This window comes from Camelus bactrianus, chromosome 11 (assembly GCF_048773025.1).
Source record: "Camelus bactrianus isolate YW-2024 breed Bactrian camel chromosome 11, ASM4877302v1, whole genome shotgun sequence".
Classification (NCBI taxonomy): Eukaryota; Metazoa; Chordata; class Mammalia; order Artiodactyla; family Camelidae; genus Camelus; species Camelus bactrianus.
The window spans coordinates 30,412,507-30,437,042 of NC_133549.1; the positions used below are offsets into that span (position 1 = coordinate 30,412,507).

The window sequence follows — 24,536 nt, forward strand, 5'->3', positions numbered from 1 at the left end:
AGAATTTTGCAAGCCCACTTTATAGAATTACATGTTTTATATAATATATTGTGTCATATCTAATAATTTTAATACTTGAATTAAAATATCTTAAAATGTGTTTAATATTTATGTATCATACAGGTTACTAGAATTATAAACCTGAATTTCAGGTATCTTAAACTGTCAGCTATTCTTAAATTTGTACCATTAATATTCCCCCCCAAAATAGCAAAAACAGTTTAAAGTGTTGAAAGTAAAAGTATATCTTTCTATACAAGGTCCAGTTTTGTAAAAACAAACAAAAAAACTTTTATAAAGCCCTTCAAAGGATATAGTATATATCTATATACTGTAACTATAGATATTTCAATAAATCTTCTGAGAATTATGGCAGATGTTATCCCTTTTTAAGAGGTAAAGAAGCTGAGATTCAGAGGTTACAGGATTTGCTCAGCATACTGTGTACTTAATACATAAAACAGCCAGCACACAAACTCATGATGGTCAGAGCCCAGTATCTATTTCGCCATAAAATAAAAATCAACTTCTCTTAACAGTCCCTAGAATTGCTAATCTAGACAACAAATATCCTTTATTCTGTGACTAAATACCTACTTTTTTTCCCCCACTTTATTCCTCAATGGAAATCACGGGTATTAGAAAAAAAATTAACAAACTTGACAAGTGAACACACCATGCCATCATAAAAGTACTTGTGTGATCAAATATAAACTAGCCTCCAAATAGAAAATTATTTACAATACAATTTCTTCCACTCATACAAATCTCAGCCAAATGCCACCCCTTCATACTAACATGGAAGCTTCAACAAGATCCGTTAGGTTTAAGGTAAAAAATACACTTATTTACTCACCTTGAATATCACTATTTTCTGCATGCCAATGAATAACAACCAACAGAAATTAATACAATTGGTCTATTCATAAACAAGCAGCACATTTTACCCTCTTTTTTCTTGTACTTATGGTGCTGTGCCTTAGAAAACAGAAGGTTATAACAAACAGGCTTCGACTCAAGGAGAGCTGAACTGGTAAGAGTCTTGAAGCCTCTTGCAGGACCAATAGCAAAGCATGCTGTGATTGGTAATTTCTGCGATGGATATGGGGAACAGGGAACAAAGGCGGGAGTGCCAGTTATCGGCCATCCCAGGTCAGGGCAGAGACTTTAGAATTGAGCAGAGTCAGGTTCAGCTCCTCATATATATGGGACCTCATATATAGTAAGTGCTCAATAAATGATTATCACTAATCAGTAATTAAGGCATCAGAACTTGCCTATTCAAGTTCTCTAATTCAGGAAAAGGATTTCCATGTGTTTTTTTTTTTTCTTTATATTTTAACCTCACGTAAAGATGCTTTTGCCAACATGAGTCAAGTAAAATCTGTAATTTAGAAAATACGAAATCATACATTGCTTCTAATTTTCTTGAAAAATAGAATTTTATTCACCAATTTTATCATTTTCTAAATAAACCTTCATTTCCTCTGGATAGCTCAGATCAAGTTTGTTTTTGTTTATCTGTATCTAATTTTATCTCTAATAAAATAGATTACATACTGTAGCACAGTATTTTTCAAAGCATGAGTCACAATCCATTAGTGCAGCATGAAATCAATTTAATGGATTATGATCAACATTTTTTAAAAAAATGAGACAAAATAAAAAACACCAGAGCATATACAAGGTAAGTATTGTTTTATAGAAGTTTGTTCCTAGTATGTGGGGAAGGGGGAAATGGGAGAATCCCAACATATATATTTCTGTGACTACGGATACAGTTACAACAAAGTTTCTAAAAACATACTCCAGCCTGCAGATACACACTTTAGCAATCTATAAAAATAGACTTCAGAACTTCTATTGAAAGCAAAAAGAAAAAAAGTGAAAAAAAAAAAAGAATAAATGACTTTTCTCCCCTCAGTCAATTCTATCAATTTTCCTCCACATGCAATAAAACACTCAACTAATGTTCCCAGGAGGAAGTGACTTCCTCTCAGGGACTACAAGGTTCACCTTCTCAAGAGAGCTAATGTCACAGATTAGGTTTGATATAGGCAGAAAAAAGCCATCTACCTTGTCAAAAGTCCCCAAGACTATCTCAAGCTGGAAGATTCATACATGGCTAAGATTTACCTCCAGGGACATCCTAATGTTACATAGCTGGGTCACAAGGAAAAAGACACTGGAGAAATCCAAGCTCAGGTTTCTTATTCTCTCTCTCTTCTATGAGGGGGGAAAACTGAGCACACTCTTTTCTCCAACAATCCAAAACAAAGTAACATGCATACAATGTTCCTGCTCAAGGGAACCCATTAGAAACTCAGCACTGTTAAGTTTTTATCGGAGGGGATAAGGATGGTCACCCAGGCCCCTTCTGCCTGCATGGTGGGACAAAACCCCAGACTCCAAGGTGGAAAGCAGGTATTTACCACAAACCACACTGGTCACATGGTCAAGGCACAGAAACCACCCTATCAGATGGGGAAGGGTGGGAACACTCCCAAAATTCAAGTTCCCAGATATAAGCAGGCCTTTCCAAAGACAGTGATTTCAGGCCTGCTGTGTTAACTCTTTTTTGCACATATACAAATCCTTTCTCAAAATCTATCTACACATAATAGTGGCTATTTCTAATAGCCTTCTATACCTTGTACCATTTAAGGGCTTCTTGAGAAGATGGCACTATAAATCCAGTAGGTCTGGAATATTCCAAAGCAGACAGAAAATGGAATGGCTTTTGTCAACTTTACCTGTTTTTAATCAGTATTTCTTTCTGATGTAAGTGACAGTCACACTGAACTCCCGTTCATGTCTCTTACCCAGGACGCCTCGGGCTGCGCTGTCTAGGGTCCCTCCATGCCCAATCTTCAAAGTCTGCTTTTTCCTCTTGGTCCATTCTGGAGAAGGCATTCCAGCTTCTGTAAGAGTAATTGAGATTAAAAAAAAAAAAAGGTAATTATCAAGACAAATGAAGTAGGATCTCCATAAATATAAGATGGGGGAGTGCGGATGGAGTATTCAAAACAAAAAGTATTGTACAAACTTAATATATATCAAGAGTATGACAACACTACTAGCAAAGAACAGATTTTAAAATGTACAGACACTCCTTAAATTATAAATAGTATTCCCAAATTAGTTGTCTAGAAACTAGAATTCATTTTCTAAGGGAAAAAAAATGTTTTAAAAGTAGGTAAATATCCAGGCTAAGCCACAAAGATCTAGTAAATTCCTGGCAGTAGTGGGTTGGTAGATAGAGAATGATGAAAAGAAGTTAGTGTTCACATAGGCAGCTAGTTTTAAAAGTCCTCAATTTCATTTCTCTTTTGTTTCCTGGTGTTCTTTGCTGGTACCTCCAGCATTGGGAGGACATCTCATACAGGATTCCTTCTAAGAACACTAAGTTCCCAAACCATCTGTATCTCCGTCCTCCTCTCCTAACCAAAACTCTCAATTCTTTAAAGAAGCTGATCTCAACAAAAGGTCATGTGGGAAGAGTTTAAGTTGCCTCTTATGCTCCAAAGCATCTAGATTTAAAAACATTAAAAAAAAAAAAAAATGCCAACCTGGCCTATCTCATTTTCCACTTGTAAAGATAAAATGAAATAATGCTATCTGCATGTGCTTTGGAAACTCAGAGCACTATAACAATACATTGTTATCATTGTTATCATCATCATCACTGTTGTTGTCATCATGGCATATAACAATAACTGAGGGACTATTGGCCCCTGAATTTCCAATAAGAAGAAAGGAGCAGGTAACACTGTACTATCTGTACCCCTCCAAACCCATCCATCCCTCCTTACTACCACTGATACAGGGAAGCAGAAAACAGGAAAAGAAAATGAAAACAGAGGACAGAGAAAGGAAAGAGGGGAAGGCAAAGCAACAGGAGAAAAGCTAGGTTAAACGGCCAAAAGGATACGCTGGGTTATTCAGTCTCACCACATGATTATCACCCTGCTGAGTCAGCACCGTGGTGCTGATTACATACCGTGCTGGGAAGGGCCTGACTGGCCATTGTAACATAAACCCATAAGGCCAGGCCTAGGCTTCAAATCCTCACCTTCACTTGCAACCCACTGTGGATCTCAGATACATGGATTTATAGAAACATTTTGGGGAACACTTTGCATTTTTAACTTGACATTCCTTGGAATATGAAGGCCCAAATATTTACTGCCTTCCTTTTTCATCCAAATTTACCTCTTTCAAGTTTGTTTTTGGGGGAGAGGTAATTAGGTTTATTTATGTATTTAGGTTATTTTAGAGGAGGTACTGGGAATTGAACCCAGGACCTTGTGCATGCTAAGCATGTGCTCTACCACTTGAGCTATACCTTCCCCCTTTCCTCTTTCAAGTTTGAAGACACACTGTCTCCACTATAATGGAATTTGGCTCACCCCACTAGTACCATTCATGGATGAATCTTTATTAAGATCTTTTCTAGCTATAACATTCTGATATGTTTTAGGCCTTGAAGGATTTAAAAAGACAAAGAAAAGCAGAGATTTTAGTATGACATTAACCAATGTAAGGAAAGGCAAGGAATGTCAATAGAGGTCATGACATTGATTGTGGCCTGAATCAACGGCTGTAGAACCTGGCTGGCATTAGAATGTTGTGCCCTGGAACCTGTATCTTTAAGAATGTTCCCAGGTAATTCTGACAGCCTGTTAGAATGACATTTGGGAAGCCCTGGTTTAGCTAACATAAATATAGAATACGCCAATCACCAGGAATATAGAAATGAAGAGTAATGAGGATGTCTACTTCCGAGTGAGTGGCTTCCAGCCAGAAGATGGCCCAGCAACAGTCTTGAAACAATCAATTTTAACTAAGTTTCAAGAAGGAATTTCAGTTCTTGGAAGTAGATTAACCAGAAGGCCAGGATATGGCTTTAATCTTATCAGAAACCTGTCTGTGAGAAAGAATGGCCATCATTACCTTGAGGATCTAAAAAGCCATAGTTTAGCTAACAAATCAGGCCAAATGAAAGCAATCCTATGAAGGAAACAACTCCATCATGACACCTCAAAGCTTGCTCCCGATGCAACTCCTTCCTTCAACAGCTCCTATATGACCCACCTTTACAGGTAACAAAGTATAATGAAAGTCTAACAAAAGAATGAGCAGATATAACACAGGAATTAGACATCTTCAAGAATGTACCTTTGCCTATAAACATTTGAAACTGCACTGTGTCAGTTCTAATAGTCTAAATTCCTATTAGACTATTTTGTTTCGTAATAAAAAGGGGGGCAGAGGGTAACGTTTGCCAGAGGCCACTAAACAAAGAAGAAATTTCCTGTACTGGTTTAATGGAAAAATAAGCCAGGGCCAAACTCTGGAGGGCCTTGAAAACCTAGTTTTATCTCCAAAGGCTGCAGAAATTACCACTATGAGCTCAGTTAAAAGAAGAGACAGTCTCTTTCATCTTCACAGATCTGGCTTACTGCAGGTGCCCAATAAATCTGAGGTCTCTTGACGCCACTGTATGAAATGACATCCTGGGCTAACGAACTGAGAGATCCTTCAGGTTTTTCTAATATTCTCCCAGTATACGTGAAGAAACAAACAAAAAGAACACTCTTAGAAGTGACCAAGTTATACTTAAGTGTTCCTCAAAAAGTGGTCCATAGACTACTTACACCAGAATCACCCAGAGCAACAGTTTAACAATGCAGTTTTCTAAAAATACCCCATACCCCCAGAATCACCATCTCTTGAGAGGGCAGAGATTAGGAATCTGCATTTGTACAAGTGCCTCTAAGTAATTCTTAGGCCCACTATGTGAAAACCACTGTGTTAAATCTTGGATAACTAAGTAATATCTGCATTTCCAAAGTATTTTTAGGAATGCAACTTTGTAAAGAGCCAGTGAGTGCTTCCTTTGGGTAGGGTTCATCTACGTGAGCCAAATAAAAGGTTCCTGAGGAATCAGGTTACAGAAAACTGGTCTGCATGCCCAAGAGCAGAGGTTTATTCGTGGATGTGTGGTTTCGAGGTGGGGCTGGTTGTTTTTCCCCGCCTCTTGAGAACGACAATTGCCAACTAGGCTACAGGAGTTCACGTCAGTACAAGCCCACGTGCGAGACGCCCCAGATTTCCGTTCAGAGCTAATACAGCGGTCACTCTCCCTTTCCCTTCTTGAGCTATGAGCGCGCAAAAAGCCCACAGTGCTCTCTCCGGCTTCCGCTCTCAAGGCGACCGCCTCGCCTAGGCCTGGTCCCCACCCGGCTGCAGTACCTGCCAGCAGCTTCTCCTTCAGCCGATTCAGCAGCTCGGCTGAAGTGGGCCCTTTGGGCTTGTGCACCGCGAACACGCCGCTCAGGGACAGCAGCTTAGTAGCCAACGCGGGCTTGGAGACCCTGGCTTCGGATCCGGTCCTGACCGCGGCCGCAACTGCCGCGGCTGCAGCCGTCGCTGAGGAGGTGGCGGCCGTTGCTGCAGCTGTTCCTGCACTTTCAGGAACTGGGACTGTGTCTGTTTTCAAAGATGACGACGACCCCACCGCCGCCTCAGCAGCTGCCATGCTTTTGTAGCTCAGACCAATTTTGTATCTTAGAGTCGCACGCTAATGACGCAACAAGGAGTGCGCCCGACATCTCCTTGTCTTCCCTCGCTTTGAAGCGGCGCGGGCGGGGTGGGCTCGCGAGGCCTTGTGGGAATTGTAGTCCGCGGCTTTCCCGCGTAGGCCGAGGCTCTGAGCTTTACCAGCGCTCTGACGGAGAAGTTTTTCTCCCATAATGCTATCTGCTTCTTAGGTGGGGTTAATTCAGCACAACAGGTGTAGTTTGGGGATGCTGAACCCTAACACCAAGCCTGTGTATATTTTCGTCGAGAAATCTCTCCACATCTCACCTGCCCGCCCCCTTCGAGATCTAAGAAGACCCAGCATCCAAGAATAGAAAACCTAAAATGCTGACCTTGGCTACAGCTTGTGAAGAACCATGGCTCCCGTGGTTCACTGATGCATCTAATTTATCGTGCTCTGGCAGTCATGGTTAGAGTTAAAATGCTCTTAAATGTAAGCTCTGTTGGAGCAAGGAACTTGTTTACCTTTTTCACTACTGTATCTTAGTGCCTCACACATAGTAGGTATTTACATAAATATTTGGGAGCAAATAAATGGGTACGAGTTCTTTAAACTCCCAAAAGAAACTAATAGGCCAAGCCAATGCTAAATTACATGGGCTTATTTTGATGCCCTTCACGCACTCCTTTCCAACTCCCACAACTCACATATAATTCTTAAGAATGCTAAGATATTTAATACTAACTCTTCTATGAATTGTATCCCTTAGTAACTCGTTGCTTAGGCATTATTGCTGTTAATAAAACTAAACTTTACTTTCGATCCGGGACCTCTCTAGAAGTTATTCACTCCCCACAAAATTCAGAAACACTCTTTTGATCGTGGCACAAGGCAAACTGGAGAAAAATTCTTCAATTTACTTATACTCCAGATACATTAAATGGTATTACAAGTATTGTCAGGCAGATAAAGTTTACCTTCATTGTTTCTACACGTTTCCTTATAGCCACGTTTCCTCATCAGCCTTTTTTTCATATTGATGTCTAATATCCTAATGATGCTTCTTAGCTACTCAGAATCACCGATCATGGGATCCCATTTGAACTTGCCCCATTCATTCAAGAAGAACATGAAAGAACAATGTTTTAAATACAATAATTATTTCTTCCTATATTTCCACCCTTCCACATCTCAAGCAGATCATCAGACTCTAATTAAATCTTTGGGGTGCACAACAGTGTAAATGTACTTAATGGCACAGAACTGTACACTTAAAAATGGTTAAAATGAGAAATTTTGAGTTAGGTATACTATAACACAAAAAGAAAGGGGGAGATAAAAACAGCTGTGGAGAAGTGGGGAAGGAAGGGAATTTCTTTAGGGTGGAAAATGGGAATCGCTAAAAGAAAGTCATTTACTCTTGTGGCCTAATGCAAAAGCCTAAGCTAACTGAAAACATTACGTTCAGGGGTGCATTGGAGGCCAGAAGAGAAGAGAATTGTATTGAGAATAAGGGGAGAGAGACCTAAAGATTGACAGGTCCCATGATTAGTGGATACCTGAGCCTGCTTCACAATTTTTCCCTTTTCCAGGAAGATGGCATGACTTCAGAAAGGATGGCTACACCCTAAAGCATCCTTTGTCCTCAGTAAGATTTCTGTGCTCTCCTCTTGGCATCGAAACAGAGAAGCAGGGACTTTAAGAGAATGTTTAAAGCAGGCTTGAACAATAATGACTTGGAGATTTGAGAGCCTTTTCCCAGTTGTCTAAACATCAATAAGCTTGCCTAATTCTGTTGTGACCCTGCGGTGGGGAAACTGGAGGGAGGGCATAACTAGGGGTGAAAAATATTGCTTCCTTTTGAATTTTCCACAAGCCCAGTGCAGAATCAGAGTTGATTTGATTAAATGAAAACAAACAAAAAGGCATTTCTGTACATTTTATTCCCATGATGCTAGGGAACAGCAAAATTAATTCTACTCTGCTATCAAATCTGTTTTCTTGGCATCAGAAGCACTAAACTCTAATATTCTAAGGTAACCAACATCTCCCACATTGGGCAAGCCTTGCACTTATAAGTTATCTTACTTAATTTATGTATGAGTTAGCATTCTCTGGTTGGGAGGAACAGAAACTGATTCAAATCAGCTTAGAATTTATCTCATAGATAGAGGAGAGTGGGTGCCAGTTCCCAGAAAAGCAGAGTGCTGGACATATAAAATGACAGATGTATATTCCCAATGTAGCCTATTTCATGTGGCCTCAAAATGTTTTTATCTCCATTTCATGTATATGGGACTGAGGCAAAGAGAAAATAAGATTAGCTAATACTATGGAAGACTTCAACTTTCTAGACCAGCTTCCATGCTGTCCTCAACTACCCATGTGCCTCCAAGGGCTGTTAGTTAACAAGAATCAAAAATTGATAAGATTTCAGGCTTTATTCCAAATCTGTTGCTTGCCCCCTCTGTGGTTGAATCGCTGGGGCATTTCTCTGGTCCTTGCCATAGGCATGTAAGCCTGGAAGAGCTATTCTTATTTTTTTTTTTTTCATCTTTAATCCTCAATTTGCACAGACATTAAGTAATTTGCCCAGTATCACAGAGCTAACCATGAGACAAGGCATAAAGCCAGGCCTTCCTAACACAAAGGTCACGATGTAACACTACACCATGTAGCTTTCTTTGACTTTGCATGCAAAGGAAGAAATTCATCTGAAGGCTACTGCAATGTTCCGGATGAGACGGGTATTGTGTGGGCAGCAGGCACAATGAACCTAACCCAGAGTCATATCACAGGCAAAAATCAACTGGAGGTAAGGATACATTCCAAGCCATGGATTATAACATGGTCTACAACAATTTTAATGAAAATCTGAACTTCATAAGAAGTTACAATTTGGTATTTACTTGATTTCTATCAAATGCGTCAGAAATATATATCATTTTTTAAAAATTATAGAACATCCCTTTATGATAGATGTCCTGACTCCTTCACGACTCATCTCGGTCTTATTTTCCTAAACGTTCACCTTCGCTGTATTACCTTCCTTGGTATAACTAAGCACTTACTATGTTTGGTCTTATTTAACACCTTGGTATTTCACAGATTTTTCCCCCCAGAATTTTACATTTAGAAGAGCTATTCTTTACAAAGACTTCTCCAATTGTTGCTAATCTGTACAACTTTCTATAAACGATACAATCACAGAAAATAGTGCTTGATGAAGACTTACAGAACTTATAGTTCGAGTCCTTCATTTTAAAATCGAAGCACAAAGAGGTGCTCCTGATAAATCTGGGGATGCTCAAATCTATGCCATGGGCTTGATGAAAGCATAGATTTTTATGGTTTAGAGAAAAGATAGGCATGTTTCATTGCATGATGTTATTTTTTTCAGTAGCACACATTTAATTTATTGACTTATGTAAAAAAAAATTCATTGCATGAAATTTGAGAGAGCTGGAAAACTCTCAAAAAAAAAAACAAACCTGTTCTGTTTATGCCATTGAGAATTATCCTAATAGGGAAGAAAATGGTAAGATAATTAAAGAAGCCAGGAGTTTGTTGCACAAGGAATGCTGCTGTGAGCAAAAGTATCTAAAGGAAACATACTGTGTTTTCCTTGGAGGTGAACTTCTAAAGAAAGTTTTACTTTATAAGAAACAAATGTTTAATGTTTTAATTTTGGCCACACATTTATTTGGTTATTAGGAAAAAACAGTAGCAATAAAATAAAAATTTTAATTAGGCAAAGAATTTTTTTAAACGAAGGGTAGATAATAAAAGATAAATACTAAAAAGTATCACAAATATGTAGGAGTAAGGCCAGAAAAGCCTTATTGGGAACGGGAAAAAAATCCAAGAAAATAAAGTAGAACTTTTAAAGAAGATTAAGAAAGAGATCTATTTACTGCTTGAGGCCAATAGAATGATAAAGGCCAAGCAAAGCTCCTACTTTGCCTGTCTTCTCTGCCAAGGAGAATGACTTTTGGATGAAAATGAAAAGAGTAAACAATTGATAAGAGGAGAATTATGGTCATGATGGGTGAAAAGACTGGAAGGAGTACATCTGTACACTAACTGACATTAGATCTCCTGGGGCAGACAGTTACATCTAGGGGTAGGGGAAGAGGGCAGAAACGAGAACTTGCAAATGAGATTGCTTAAGGGAACGAACTTCTGCTGAATATATCTGCCATGTGTTGGCACTTACCATCTTCCTGGAATTTCTATAGTAACTCTGAAGTTATGCTTATGGAGAAAATAAAGTGTAGGCTGTGTGCCAGAACTTCACTACAAGTGAAGTTCACTCCCTATTTTACTGATGAGGACAGTGAAACCAAGTGAGGTTAGATAATTTCACTGAGGGCATATAACTAGTATATAGTGGATGGGTCCCCAAGAGCAACCTTAGGATGGATTTTTCTAGAAGGACTCAGGGATTCAGAAAAACTGTACTCCTCATGGTTATGGTTTATTATAGCAAAAGGATACAGATTAAAGTAAGCAACAGGAAAAGGCACGTGGGTTGAAGGCACCAGGAGAAACTGTGCAAACTGTGTCTCAAAGACACCTTTTTTTTTATTTCTTTTTATTTTTTATTGATTTATAATCATTTTACAATGTTGTGTCAAATTCCAGTGTTCAGCACAATTTTTCAGTTATTCATGGACATATACACACTCATTGTCACATTTTTTTCTCTGTGAGTTATCATAACATTTTGTGCATATTTCCCTGTGCTATACAGTGTAGTCTATTCTCAATTTTGAAATCCCAGTCTATCCCTTCCCACCCTCCACCCCCCTGGTAACCACAAGTCTGTATTCTCTGTCTGTGAGTCTATTTCTGTCCTTTATTTACGCTTTGTTTTTGTTTGTTTGTTTGTTTTTGTTTTTGTTTTTTAGATTCCACATATGAGCGATCTCATATGGTATTTTTCTTTCTCTTTCTGGCTTACGTCACTTAGAATGACATTCTCCAGGAGCAGCTTTTAATTCTCCCACCAATGAACTATGACAACATTTGCCAAGTGTTGCCAGTCAGGGAAGCTCACCTGAGCCTTGGTGTCCAGGGTTTTTATTAGAGATCAGTTATGTAGGCGTATAGTACCTGTGTGACTGACCTTAGCTACTCAGTCTCCAGCCTTCTAGGGGTCAGACTGATTCAGTGTAGCTCAAGGCTTCAGGCACACTGAAGCGTTCTTATCTGGCAGGATATGCCAAGCACTCAGAGTTCATCTCCCAGTAGCCAGTCAAGGGCTAGTCTTTATTTTGGAATATGCAGAATTAGCACAAAACCTCATATAGCGCATATGTAACTCATCAAACAACCCTGGGGAGTATTATTGCCAGGTAAAGATGAGTAAACTGAGGCTCAAAGAGATGAAGCAGCTTGCTGAATTTCCAAGAACTAATATGTGGCAGTTAGATTTCGTAAAATTCAGGTTTGCCTGACTGCAAAATCCATAATCTTAACCAGTACTCAGTAACCACTAATCAGAATGAATTAGTGGAGAGAGAAGATGAATTTAAATGAATTTTTACAGAGATGAACATTAAGTCCTCAAGTATAGATGCTAAAAAACAATTTTCAAGGGCAGTTTATGGAAAACATGGGTTAGAATTGACCTAAATGAAAAAATTGGGGGAATTTCAGCCTATACTGAGCCTTACTTGAGTACAGTATAAACTTTATACAAAAGTTAAATGGCCAGCAGAACAGCTAACGTAGTCTTGGAAGAGACAACAGAATTATTATGTCTTGAGTGAGGAAGGTGTTATCAGGTCCTGATAACACGGCAGACTCCAGGCAATAATTCAGACTCTGCATAAGTTTCTTTCCTTGTCTCAGAGATCTCTTGCCCCCTCTTTCCTCAGTTCAATAGCAGAGCAATCTGATGAACTATCTTGGCGAAGGTATGATGTTGAATCAAGTAAAACTACCAAGTGTGTAGGTCAAAACGTCTGATTATCAGCAATTTCAATCTAATATTAACACCTGGTAAATAGTTCAACATGTTTCTCTTAGGGGTATTTGCATTTCAGCAGAGGAATCCAAGAGACAACAGTTCAGATCAGGAAAGGCAGATACTTGTGAACATGGAAACATTCTGATGCTTGCCAAATTACACCATACCCAACCTACACTTTCTTGACAGTTTGTTCCATTAAGCTATACCAGTATCTCTTTATGGTATTGTCAACTCATGTCCATTCAAATAAATTAATGTTCCCATCTCAGCTGACTCATTTGGCAGTCAAAGCTAGTTCACCTGCCAATGCAGGCTGGCTCACACGACCTCTCTATCAAAAAAGCACATTTTCACAGTACTAAGCAAAAAAAGGAGCAGTATGCCCTCCCTTGTCCAATGTAATTTTTCAGGTTATACAAAAGTGAAAAAATTTAAAGGGCAAAGAGATGGAAAAGAGGAGACATGATGCAGAAAGACCTGGGACAATAGAGATATTTTACAATATATATTTTTTGCTTTTAGGTCTACAAAGAGATGTCTATAATTACTCCTGAGCTCTCAGAATGTTCAGTCAAAGGGCACAATTGATTCCCTACAAGGTACACAATGTTATCAAAGTACATTAAGGACATTTAATAAATTCTCAAATCAGTACATATTACAAATATTAAATTTTTATTAAATGTCATGAATAATATAAATATTTATAGTTTAATACAATCTAAGTATATGTGATTCTATACATATATATTAGGTAAATTACAAATATAATAGAACTGATTACTCTGGGATCGATCAAATATTATCTTTAATGCTACCAAAGTGACACTGTAGATCTGATTGTTTTTATGTTAATTAACATTCATGTGTGCAACAAATGTTTATTATGCACTTTTTCTGTGACAGGCATGTGAAATAACTTTCATATTGACCACTGCTGCAGATAAAGTCATTTATAAACAGCTTGGAGAATGTTCTCAATGTCTGTTTTTAAATAGGCTCTGAGGACTTGGAATATTTAAAACCATTCTATATTCACATCCCAAAGATAATGTACAAATTGTCTTCATTGATTAATCTATGCTAACATAAGCTGGGGAAATGTCATTCTGTGACTCCAGTTTTCTTTAAACGTTTAATAATGTTCTCCACTTGAGGAAGGGTTTAAGGCTGGACTCAGAGACAGAGGTGATGAATGTTTCCCATTACCAGGTTGAATGAAAAGCCTCTTATTTAGCATGGACTATGCCTAGAGGCTAGCAGAGGAGGAAAGCTTTGCCCTCTGTCATTTGTTATCTCAAAACTCCTGAAGATGTCAACCTTTCCTATTACTACTTAATTGAATTTAGAAAATTATGATCTTCCTCTTAAATATTTTACAGGTTTTTAAATATAAGATTGATTTTTTTTTTTTTTTTAGCCTGGAGAAAGTTTAAATATGTTCCTTCTAACCTGTGATTTGGTATCTATTCCACAGTTTAAAAAACATCTGAATGTTTTGGCTAAGTCAGAAAATAAAAGTACTTTCTGATCGTTTGAAGCTAAGGCATATCTGTATAAGTTTCTTGATTATATAGATATATCTTGGCTCCAAAAATTTGATTCTTGTGGTTAGCATTAAGTACGGAAAACCATAACAGAAAAAGCAAAGCTTGAGTATGAAATCTCAAAATTACATTTTACTATTTAACATTGGATAACATATAGTATATTATATATTTATTAATGTGAAATAAAATTCATGTTTTATGGCAAGACAAGAAAAATTTAAGCATGAAAAAGTGTTCTCTGTCCTTCAGCTGCCTCTTTCCCGTCTGCTGTACACTGTGTACCTGCATCACGCATCCACCAAACCTCTTCATCGGCAGAAATACCTGCTCAACAATAAAGAGCAACATTCTAGCATCAACAAGACAATTCCTTAAAAGATAGCATTCCTTTTTAATCGTGTAAGGGACCACGATGACCCATGACCCACTACTCATTAGACAGTGTAAACTGTCAATAATACATCATTTAACATACAGCTCTCTGTCTCAAAAACTTATATAACTGTGCCTTGACCCCCAACCAGCGGAGCAATTCTCGGAGATTTCTGAGAGGCTGTTCCTGGGTTATAATCTTCAATTTGGCTCAAGTAAAATTTTCCATTTCTTTCTTAGATTGGCTACTTAATTTTTCATCAACGTTACCCTTTGGACTTTATAACAGGAATCTCAAGAATAAGTTCTGACCTGCACCCACATCTTAATCCATAATAAATATAATTTTTCTTTTTTTTTTTTCTGTTCCACCCTCCTACTTTGAATAAGCCCGAATTCATAATGAATACCTTGGCCATTCTCCCTAGAAATACAATTTATGTCCACTTCACAGAGTTTCTGAAAGTGTCACAAGCAAAGCCCACTGGGGTTCCCTAGGGGTGGGGAATAAGATGGAATCTAGGTGAAAAGATAAAGTCTAACCTCTTTTGTGCTTAGTCTAGTTTCACTTGCCTCCAGGGGGCCACGTGCAGAGGCTTTGCACCTAGCACGTGGGATTAGAGTTCTTAGCACAGAACCACTGCACCTGGCACCACGACTTACTCAGCAGGCCGTGTGCAGAAGTGGTGCTCCCAGCACCTCGATTCACCATGGCAACAGCATGCCATGTGCAGAGATGCTGCACCTGGCACGACTATCTGGAGCCCGTGAGCAGCACACCTGCGCCCAGCCATGAGAACCCCACCCCTCCACCCACAGAACCCTGTAAAGCAGCCCCACCCACAGCCTGTGGGAGAGCGAGTACTCTGGATCTGTCTCCTCTTCATTCTTTGATCAAAGAATAAAGCCTTCCTTTGCTTCTGAACCAAACTTTGTCTGGTCTCATTCTGCTGAATTAAATGGCACCAGGCAGGAGATCCCTTGCCGGGGCTGACCTGGGAGTGTGGGTAACAAAAAGAAAGAAAACAATTTTCTCTTAATTAAGATCATTCTCAAACTCAATGTTTCTGGGCCTTGATCTGTTTCTTAAACTGTAAGATGAGAATTTCAAGTCTTCAAGTTTATATGTGTTTTGTGAATTAAGCTTGATGTCTCAGCCAATAAATACTTGGACTTATTTTAGCCTATCTTGCTAAGGTTATATCCTACCTGTAGGCAAGGAAAAAGTTTTTTGACTCTCTTAGAGTCCCTGGCTGGGTCTGCACATTAAGTTTTGTAAACTGACAAAGACAGATTAACAGAAGAAAAGCTGACAAATGTTATTGAATTTTTACAAGTATGTGGGAGCCTTCCCAAGAGAATGAAGACCCCAAGAAGTGACCAAATCAGGAAGTTTTTGTATCTTTTAATCAAAGAAGCAATACATTTGTGAAGAGCTGACAAGACAAAGGGGTTTGGGCTAGGGGTAGTAAATGGTGAAGAAGTTACTAGTAAGGGTTAGTTTAAGATTTGTTTGTACAGATTTCTCAGCCCCAAATTCTCATCTCTGGTGATAAGAATGTCTCCCTTTCTCCTGGTACAGAGAGGGCACCTTCCACGTGGGAGATTTATCTCTTGCTTTCAGGGAAGAAGGACAAAGAGGGAAGGTCAGAATGATCTTCCTGCTTCTGCTGTTTTCTCAAATTCCTTCAGCTTAATATTCAATGTGCCAAGGTGACATCTTTTGGAGTAGTGTGTCCTGAACCATTACACCCAACAAATTTACCTTTGATGATAAATCACTATTCCAGGGAAACAGCTCTCTCTCGCTTTCTTTCTTGTACATATAGTTTTTAGAATTAATATTGAGATCCTCCCATCTATATTACAAAATAAATATTCCATACTTTGTCAGAAAGCTGGATGCTTACGGTATTCATAAAGCTGCCAGTCTGTAATGCATCAAACAGATGAGCAAACCCATATATGAAATTTTAGCCTTGATTCATTTCAGAGTTTAAAACAAGCCACCTTGTTTTATTAAACATATGTATCTAATATTTACATATTTTATGCACACAGATTCTATTTTTTGATTACTCTGAAGGCATATTTAGTTCACACTCCAGCATGTAACGGAAAGGGACGCTAGGCAAGAATTTTTAGACATGGCGTCATTTTATTGAGAGATATTTTCCTTCTGATAAATGGCTTTGAAAGCAGCTGTGCAGCCTCCCCGTTCCTCCTCTCCCCCACCTCACAGAGTTTGTCAGGGCACCTTTATAACCTGCCTGAAGAGAATTATAATCTGCACTGTGACTTTGCCAGCCATTAATCTTCCTCCCATTTTAGGGTCTGAAAGGAGAAATCTGCAGAGCATGTTTTCCCCGGGCCTCCTAGTTATCCTGTTAGCTTCTTTAGTCACAGATAAAAGAGCAGTCTTGTGCTCTCACAGCTGGTCTCTGGGGGCAGGGCCAGCCACACAGCTCGATTCCTCAGATTTTCCCATGAAGGATTCATGCTTGTCACCACCCAGCAGAAAATCCACCCTAGCAACTTCAGTGAAGGTGTCACTATCAGCAGAAGATGTTTTCATGGCCAGGACGCCGCTCTGAAAAGAGGGAAATGACATGTGCAATTGAAATCTTAAATATATTATCATCCAGGGTGTAGGGAAAGATTTCTTTTAAAAGCTTTCATAAAATAACATGTTCTGCCAGCAGCAGCATTTTATCACTAGTTGCAATAACCAACTCCTTAAATGCATGTCTTCCCTTAGAAGTCATGAATAAGCCAATTCTGATTCCTGGGTGCATAAATTGTCCAGGATGTCTCTTCCAAGGACCAAATTATATGTCTATCTTCCGCCCACAGAAAAGCCCTGAGATTATCTTATAGCCTTGCAATATTCACCAAAATGCTCCGCCAAGGTGGGGGAAAGTGCGAAACTCTCCATCAGTTTACAGTGTGTAAATCGCACCGCTCAAAAGCATCTTCAACGTGTCACTAAGTCCCATGATCAAAATTACTGGAAGGCTCCTTGACACGTCCATGCTTAATTCTTTTTTCACAAGCACTATGAATTAAAACTCAGAAAAAACTTTACCTCATGGGTCACTGGTCACTAATTGTTCCATTTAACATTCATTAAGCACCTCCTGAAAACTCCCTTTGTTCCAGGCACCACGCCAGAGGAGTTCGGGGGCAGACATGCTCCCTCAAGTGGCCCAGTGCTCCCAAGTCCCACAGAAACAGGTCCAGGAGTCAGTTAGCAGTTGATCAGTGAAGGAAGGAGACAAGATCTATTCTGGGTATCCTCGTGGTGTTTCAGGGAAAATCATATTGATAGCTTGCTAATGTGACTCAAATTGTACATATTTATATTCAGAATGACCTAAACCAGTGCTTCTCAAACTCCTTATGGTGAAGGAGTTGTTGTTTTAAATACCCAATCCATGTGGACTGTTAGTTTTGTAAAATATAATAAAAATGAATTATTAGAAAATTTAAATTAAAAAAATCCCCCCACATAATGCCATGTAGCTTATTATTATTTTATGTCATCATAATTATTACACATTATTGTATATGACATTGTTACTCTATCAAGTTGTTTTAAAAGTTCCTAAACACTTTCTATTTCTGTATTTAGCTCATCACAGACTGATAATACATAGCTCACCTACTGGCGCTGGTCTGTAGATGACACTTAAAGTGTCACTGACCTAAATCAAGCCTTTGTGCTTTACATATCCTTATGTGTTTTAAGTGTGTGCCTTTATGAATTATAATCAAACCAAAATATAAACATTTTCAGAGAAACCTCAGAAGAGGAAAGATCCCTTGGTAATGTGGTGGTAAATATCCCCCAACCAGGAGCTTATCTTTTCCTTTCTAGGAACAGAGTATTATTATGGAATAAACATTAGCTTTGGATCCAAATAGACCTGGTCTTGAATCCCAGACCTGTTGTTTACTAGCTGTGTGACCTTTGGCAACTTAATTAACCACTCTGAGCTTCTTTCCTATTTGTAAAATGGGGTGGTCAAATGACTTCCTCTCAAGATTATTACAAAGATTAAATATAACAATGGATAAAATGCACCTGGAATGAAGCAAATGCACAATAAATGGAGCTATCATTATTATAAATGGTAGCTCAGTGAACTGGGGGCTCCTTTGAGACAGACTGGAGGAAAAAACACATCTCTTGGTAAATGCCCCAGCTCCTAGCTCAGCAATAAATGCTTCTGGGTGTAAACAGAAAGGAAAGGGAAAGGGAAGTGAGTACAAAACAAAGAAGGAAGGGAAGGAAAAAGAAAGCAAAGGGGGTAGGCAATGCTAGATGTGGTAAATCAAGGATTTTCTCCCATTTAATGAGTTTCAGAGAGTGCTTCATTAGAACCTGCAGAAATTGGAATGGATGAGACATAAATTCCTTGGTTAGCTGCCAATGAGGGTTCAGAGTAGGGTCACTATCTTTCATCTGGCACTGGACACCCACTCGGGCTAATCCACACGCAGTCATGGAACCAACTATCAGTCAGTGGTAACATATTGAGCAAGGTACCCAGCATTCTGCCAGGCACTCAGAGTGTGAGGCTGAGTGCCCTTGGGACACAGCTATTAAATTGGGGAGGGGGGCGATGACATAACCTTGATAGCATCTTGAAAGCTAGAAATTGTCCATAGCTTCAAAAAGAGACATACTTAGCAATTTTTTATGAACAAATAGAAAGTGTGTCAGTGGTTTCTAATGTGTAACTGCAGTTGGGTGTCATCATTCAGAAGGTCGAGCTAGTGGAGCAGAGCTTGCTTCGCAGACAGAAGTGACCGCGTAGGCTAAGTGAGGTTATTTATAACCTGCCCCAGTTCAGGATTGCTGATGGAAGCCGCAGAGTACTATTTCTTTTTGCAGATGACGTCAATTATTTTGCTGTGTGTTCTTGGAACATGGTCTTTTCTAAAAGGTTGTTAACTAGCTCAGCTGTGATAGGAAATGATCTTGGTCTTTGGCCCTTGGCGATTACAGTAATAAAACCTGTAATTGGGTATTAGTGTTCAATGATTCATTTCAAGACGTCAGCCTTTTCTTCACTCTTCTTTTGCAGCGAAGAGTTGCCATTGGAGAAGCTACATTTTGTTCTTTCAAAAGAATCACCATTTTCAATGTTCCCTGGAAGTATACAGCACGACGTTCTTTTTCTTGCACTTACAAGGAAAGCTTTTCTGTGACTGTTTTACATAGAACTTAACTTGGTACTTCCAGTAAGGGAAAGGTTTCAGTTTTTACTGAGGCTAACATAAAATATTCACCTAACAGCAATACTGCAGCGCTATATGCTGTGAGAATACTTAGTATGGTAATTACCTCTCTGGATAAAATTGACAATGGCTGCTTTTTTCTGAAGTAATTCTCTTTTATTTCTAGGGATGAATGAAGGAAACTACGTAACCTTACTAGGGCACTAACGAATCAGTCTCCTCTCCTCCAAGGAATTCTAATTTCATCACGTCAAGTTTAGGAAGTTCTTTAGTTTCCTTTAACTTCGATTTTTAAAAAATTAATTCTTCAATTGAATAAATCCTTCCAAACTAAATCCAAAAAGAGAAATTCTAGAAGCTGATAAACAAAAGGGTCTTTTCCAAAGCCTTTTCCCTTTCAATGCATTAACTATTTGTGAGCATCAGAATTCTATGTGTATAATTAGTAGTGTACAATGTAATGTCTCATCTTGAATCTCTGCATAGTTCAGCCTATTATGACAAGAGAAAGGCAGAGCCTGACATTAGAAGAATCACATCACCCAGGGGAAAATCAATGAAATATATTTTACAGTCCTTTGATTTCCTCCTTAACTCAGTGGGGCTTTGATTCCTGGTTTAAATTTATAAGACTTATTATCATTCCTCTTGCAATAAAAATATGCTCATTTTTCAAGTAGTAATACTGTAATTAAGAATTGAGCAAGAAATTACAGTAACACAATGGAAGGTACAGCTTTCAAAAAATTACCAATATAACCAACTGGTTGTTTAGGGCCAATGCTGGATCTTCTTTTGTTCTGGCAAGATGTGGGAGAAAAATGATTTCTATAGTTTTCATCCTTTGTCAGTGATAAATAAAATGGAGATTAGGACCTATCCTGGCACATGTACACACCAGTCACAGCAAGGGTCACTTATGAAAACCTTGGAGCCGAATTTGGCTTTGCACTGAAACTGTGATGAGCCCCATCTGGGTCCCTTAAATCGCCCGAGGAAGCAGTGTTCTACCTCCTGAACTTTGGTCCTGATTTAAGCTTTCGAAACTGAGACACAGTCAAGATGATTTTACATTGTTCATTAGAAGATCTAAACTATATCCTTTTTCTCTTTATTGCATTCTACCTCTCTGAGCCTTGCTGTTTCATTATTCCAGTAAGCTGAAATACTATACAGGGTATCTTTTCATACAGTTTGTTCCTTTACAATCTCTGCATGCAACGCCCTGGGGGAATGGTGAGGTTGCAGGCTTCGCGCATCTCTCCAATACTGATGCCTCACATCCACTCGGTTTTACGTGCTACTTTCCTCTTATTCCCCCTCATTCCCTGTCAAACTTTTCTTTGTACTCTCATTTATCTCAAGGTTCAAATAACTGATCACAGCCTAAAGCAATGGTTCTCGCCCAGAGAGCACATCAGAATCATGTAGGGAGGAAAGTTTTACATGGTTTGGTTCTATTCCAGGCTTAATGAATCAAAATCGCTAGGAATGGAAACCAGGAATTTTTATTTTTAATAAGCCCATTAGCATTCCTGGTTAAGAAATACTGACCTTCCATTGGATCTGCCTTTTAATAGGTTCAAAACCTGCAACTAAAGCCACTATGATCAACTGAAGAATTTTAAGCAGCGTGGAAGTGAACGGCAGAAAGCCAGGAATTCCCAGGACATAATGGGTGGAGGGCTTTGGCTCCAAATTCCCTGCCTGTAACAACTACATCTTTTTTTAAACATAAAAATTTTTTAATAAAGCTTTTTTCCCCCTGACTAAAAGTTGCATATTCTTTACAGAAAGCATGAAAATATACAAAGAAGAAAATAAAAATTATATTCATAAGACATAAACTGTTAACATTTTGGCTTTTTTCCTTCCATTCTTTAGGCAATTATTCATATTTTTTAATTTTTATTTTATACGAAATTGGCATTCCCTTTTTTTTCGTATTGTTTCCTACCAGGAAACAGTCATTTTGTTCAATGAATGTAGGGTCAATATCTGATGCTCGCTCTTTCTCTCTCTCTCTCTCTGACACACACACAGTGCTTAACATAGTGCCTCTAATGTTTTATGTGCTCAGTAAAAATGTGCAGAATGAATGAATTTGGTGACCCAGTTTTGGACTCCTCCATGGGCTTTCGCAGAAACGTAGTAACAAGTTATAATGATTTCTATTCTTTGTTTTCTCCATCAACCTCAAAAGATGATCATTTTTAGGGTAATTGTGTAAAAAATACAAAATATAATTATTAAATACAATTTGAGTAGCTCTTTTCTCTTTCAAAATAACTCAATGGCAATATTTAAATTTGAAAAAAAATCTGTCTCCTAAGAAATAAGATTTCTGCTCCTATCTGAATTTCTTTCAAAAAGTCTCACTTTTAATGACATTTAGCAGCTGCAACAATCAGTAGATTTAGTTGCATACATCAGTGACCCCAGATAACAGTGGCTTAAACATGAAAAAGTCCAGGGGTAGATAGTCCAGTGACAGCATGGTGGTTCCATGGTCAGTCAGAGACTGAAGCTCCTTTCTTTCTGCTCTACTATCTTTTGTGAGTGTCTTAAAGTCTACTCACAGTCAAATATGGTGTACCACCCTTTACATTTGTACTCCAGGCAAGTAGAGGGAGGAAAGAGGGACGAGGAAAGAGGGACGTGAAAAGAGAGAGCATCTTGGCTGAGTTAGTACCCTTTAGGGAGCAATCCCAGAAGATGCACCCATAAATTTCTGTTTACATCTCAGTCAAGCCCTAGCTTTGAGAGAAGCTGGGGAACATGCTCCCATGTACATTAAGAATATAATCAGGATTCTGTTAATAAGAAAAATAATGGACAACAGATATCATATAGGCAGCCAGCAATCTCTTCTTCACAACATAGTCTCATGTTCTTTAACAGTTATGATGCTTTTGGCTACAAGTAACAAAATATCTAACAATCAGTGGCTTAAACAGTAAATATCATCCTACAAGCTAAGTAGGGTGGTTGAGGGTTGGTTCAGAAGCTCAAGGATGATGTCAGGGCTCAGCCACCTCCCATTTTCTGATACGCCATTGGTAACACATCAACAACATCTTTCTTTATGGTCAAAAGATGGCTGCATCGTGCCTTCACATGACAACATCTGGACTTTGGAAGGGTAACTTCTCATTTGTGTCCCCTCAGGGAAGAAACCACCCAGCTGACTCATTGTGTATCAAGTGTCCATGCTTAAACCAATTATTTAGCAAGAGTAATGGAATTACAACAATTGGTATAAAGTGATGAGTCAGTGGTTCCCTCCTGGGGCTGAGTGTGTGGGAAGATAATTTCTTGAACAAGGTCAAGGTTCCTCTACCAAGGAAGAAAGGAGGTAGTCAGGCAGTGGGGAGAATGGCTATTGGACAGAGAAACGTTTGTGTCTGCCACACTTATTCTGTTTCACAAGACACAGTGATTTACAACTGTTTTCCCAAGTAGCGAACACTTAGAAAATTTCATGATACCTCACTCATTACTTTAATAGCATTTTCTTTCTAAAGGGCAAAATAAAAGCCTGGGATCAGACAATGAGTCATTAAACATTAACACACAGGCACAGATTTCTATTTCTTTAGTTGCAGGAAAATAAAAGGAAAGTTACCTTGTGATGAGTAGTATGAGCAGCCATTAAGGGTTGGACTGTCAGCACTACAACGGCGTTGAGGAGAAGGAGCAGAAATCCCAATTATTCTAAAAACGAAATAATCATAAAATAACTTGCATTTCTCCCACATAGGTGAAAATACATTTTTACTGGTTGTTCCACTTAAATTGCTAAGAAGATTAATGGGACAACATAAAATTATCCGTTATTTTTCCCCCAGTCATAACACTGCCCTATTGTCTGCAGCCCCTGCCCCACTCATGTCCCAAATACAGCAAACCAGCCTTGTGTCTTGAAGACTGGAATTTCCTTAGCTTCAAGAAGAAATATTTGACGTGAATTCTCAAAACCTAAGCTGATAGGGGTTTCACACCTAGATTATCCTGGATTGGGAAAGGGGGATTTCTGGGGTCTCAGGGAGAGACAAGTGAACCCACATGGGAGAGTTAAATTCCTTCAGATTGAGTAGGATGGTTTGCCACAGTGGCAAGTTCTAGAAGGTATATGACAATTATCATAAAATCAGAGCTCTTCTTACTTTCTCAGTCAAATCAGTTCTTGGATTCAGATGATCCAATGGATCAACCGAATGAAGGGAAGGGGTCTCTAAGTGACACAGTCTGACAGTGTCTATCCAACACTCACTCCTTCTCATTAGCAAAAATGCTGTTATTGGAGGCAACCACACCTGCCTTCAAAAATACATTACCTAATCTTTTTCACACGTTTGTGGCTGATGAGAATTTTTAAAAAGTGGGGAAGCATTTTGGGAAAAGTTCCTTTTCTCCCTGGACTTTTCCTTCTTCCTTCTGGGAATGAAGGAATCATGTCTGGAGATCCAACAGCCATCATTTAACCCAGAGGATAAAAACAACTCACCAAAGACTGCAGTGCAGAAATACAGGAAGTGGCTTGGTTCCTGGTGACTTCCTGGAGCATCCATACCAGCTCAGCCTGGCTCTGTCGGAATTCTACATGAGGAATTAACCCTTATCTACTTTAGCATTGTGGTTGGGTCTCATACAGGCAGGAGCCTTAACCTCCCAATCAATTTATATACTTGTCACAACCTTGGCGGTATTATTATGACCAATCCCGTTTTTTTACACGATAAGGGACTGATAAATCATGGAGTCGGAATTCAAACACAGTTGTGTCTGACTTTAAAGCACATACTTTTAATTATCAAGCTATCCAGTAAACCAATCTGGGACAGACAAG

The 24,536-nt window shown here is 38.8% G+C and overlaps 1 protein-coding gene across 1 annotated transcript in view; it reads right to left on the reverse strand.

Moving 5' to 3' along the window:
• Nucleotides 1-6,603, reverse strand: part of TRUB1 (TruB pseudouridine synthase family member 1) — a 31,797-nt gene extending 25,194 nt beyond the window's left edge. The window contains exons 1-2 of the mRNA XM_010969845.3: nt 6,256-6,603; nt 2,823-2,921 (exon numbers count right to left, since the gene is read on the reverse strand). Coding sequence (XP_010968147.2) covers nt 2,823-2,921; nt 6,256-6,541 — 385 coding nt within the window. The 5' untranslated portion in view covers nt 6,542-6,603. The remainder of the gene's footprint in view (nt 1-2,822; nt 2,922-6,255) is intronic.
• Nucleotides 6,604-24,536: the final 17,933 nt, after the last annotated feature.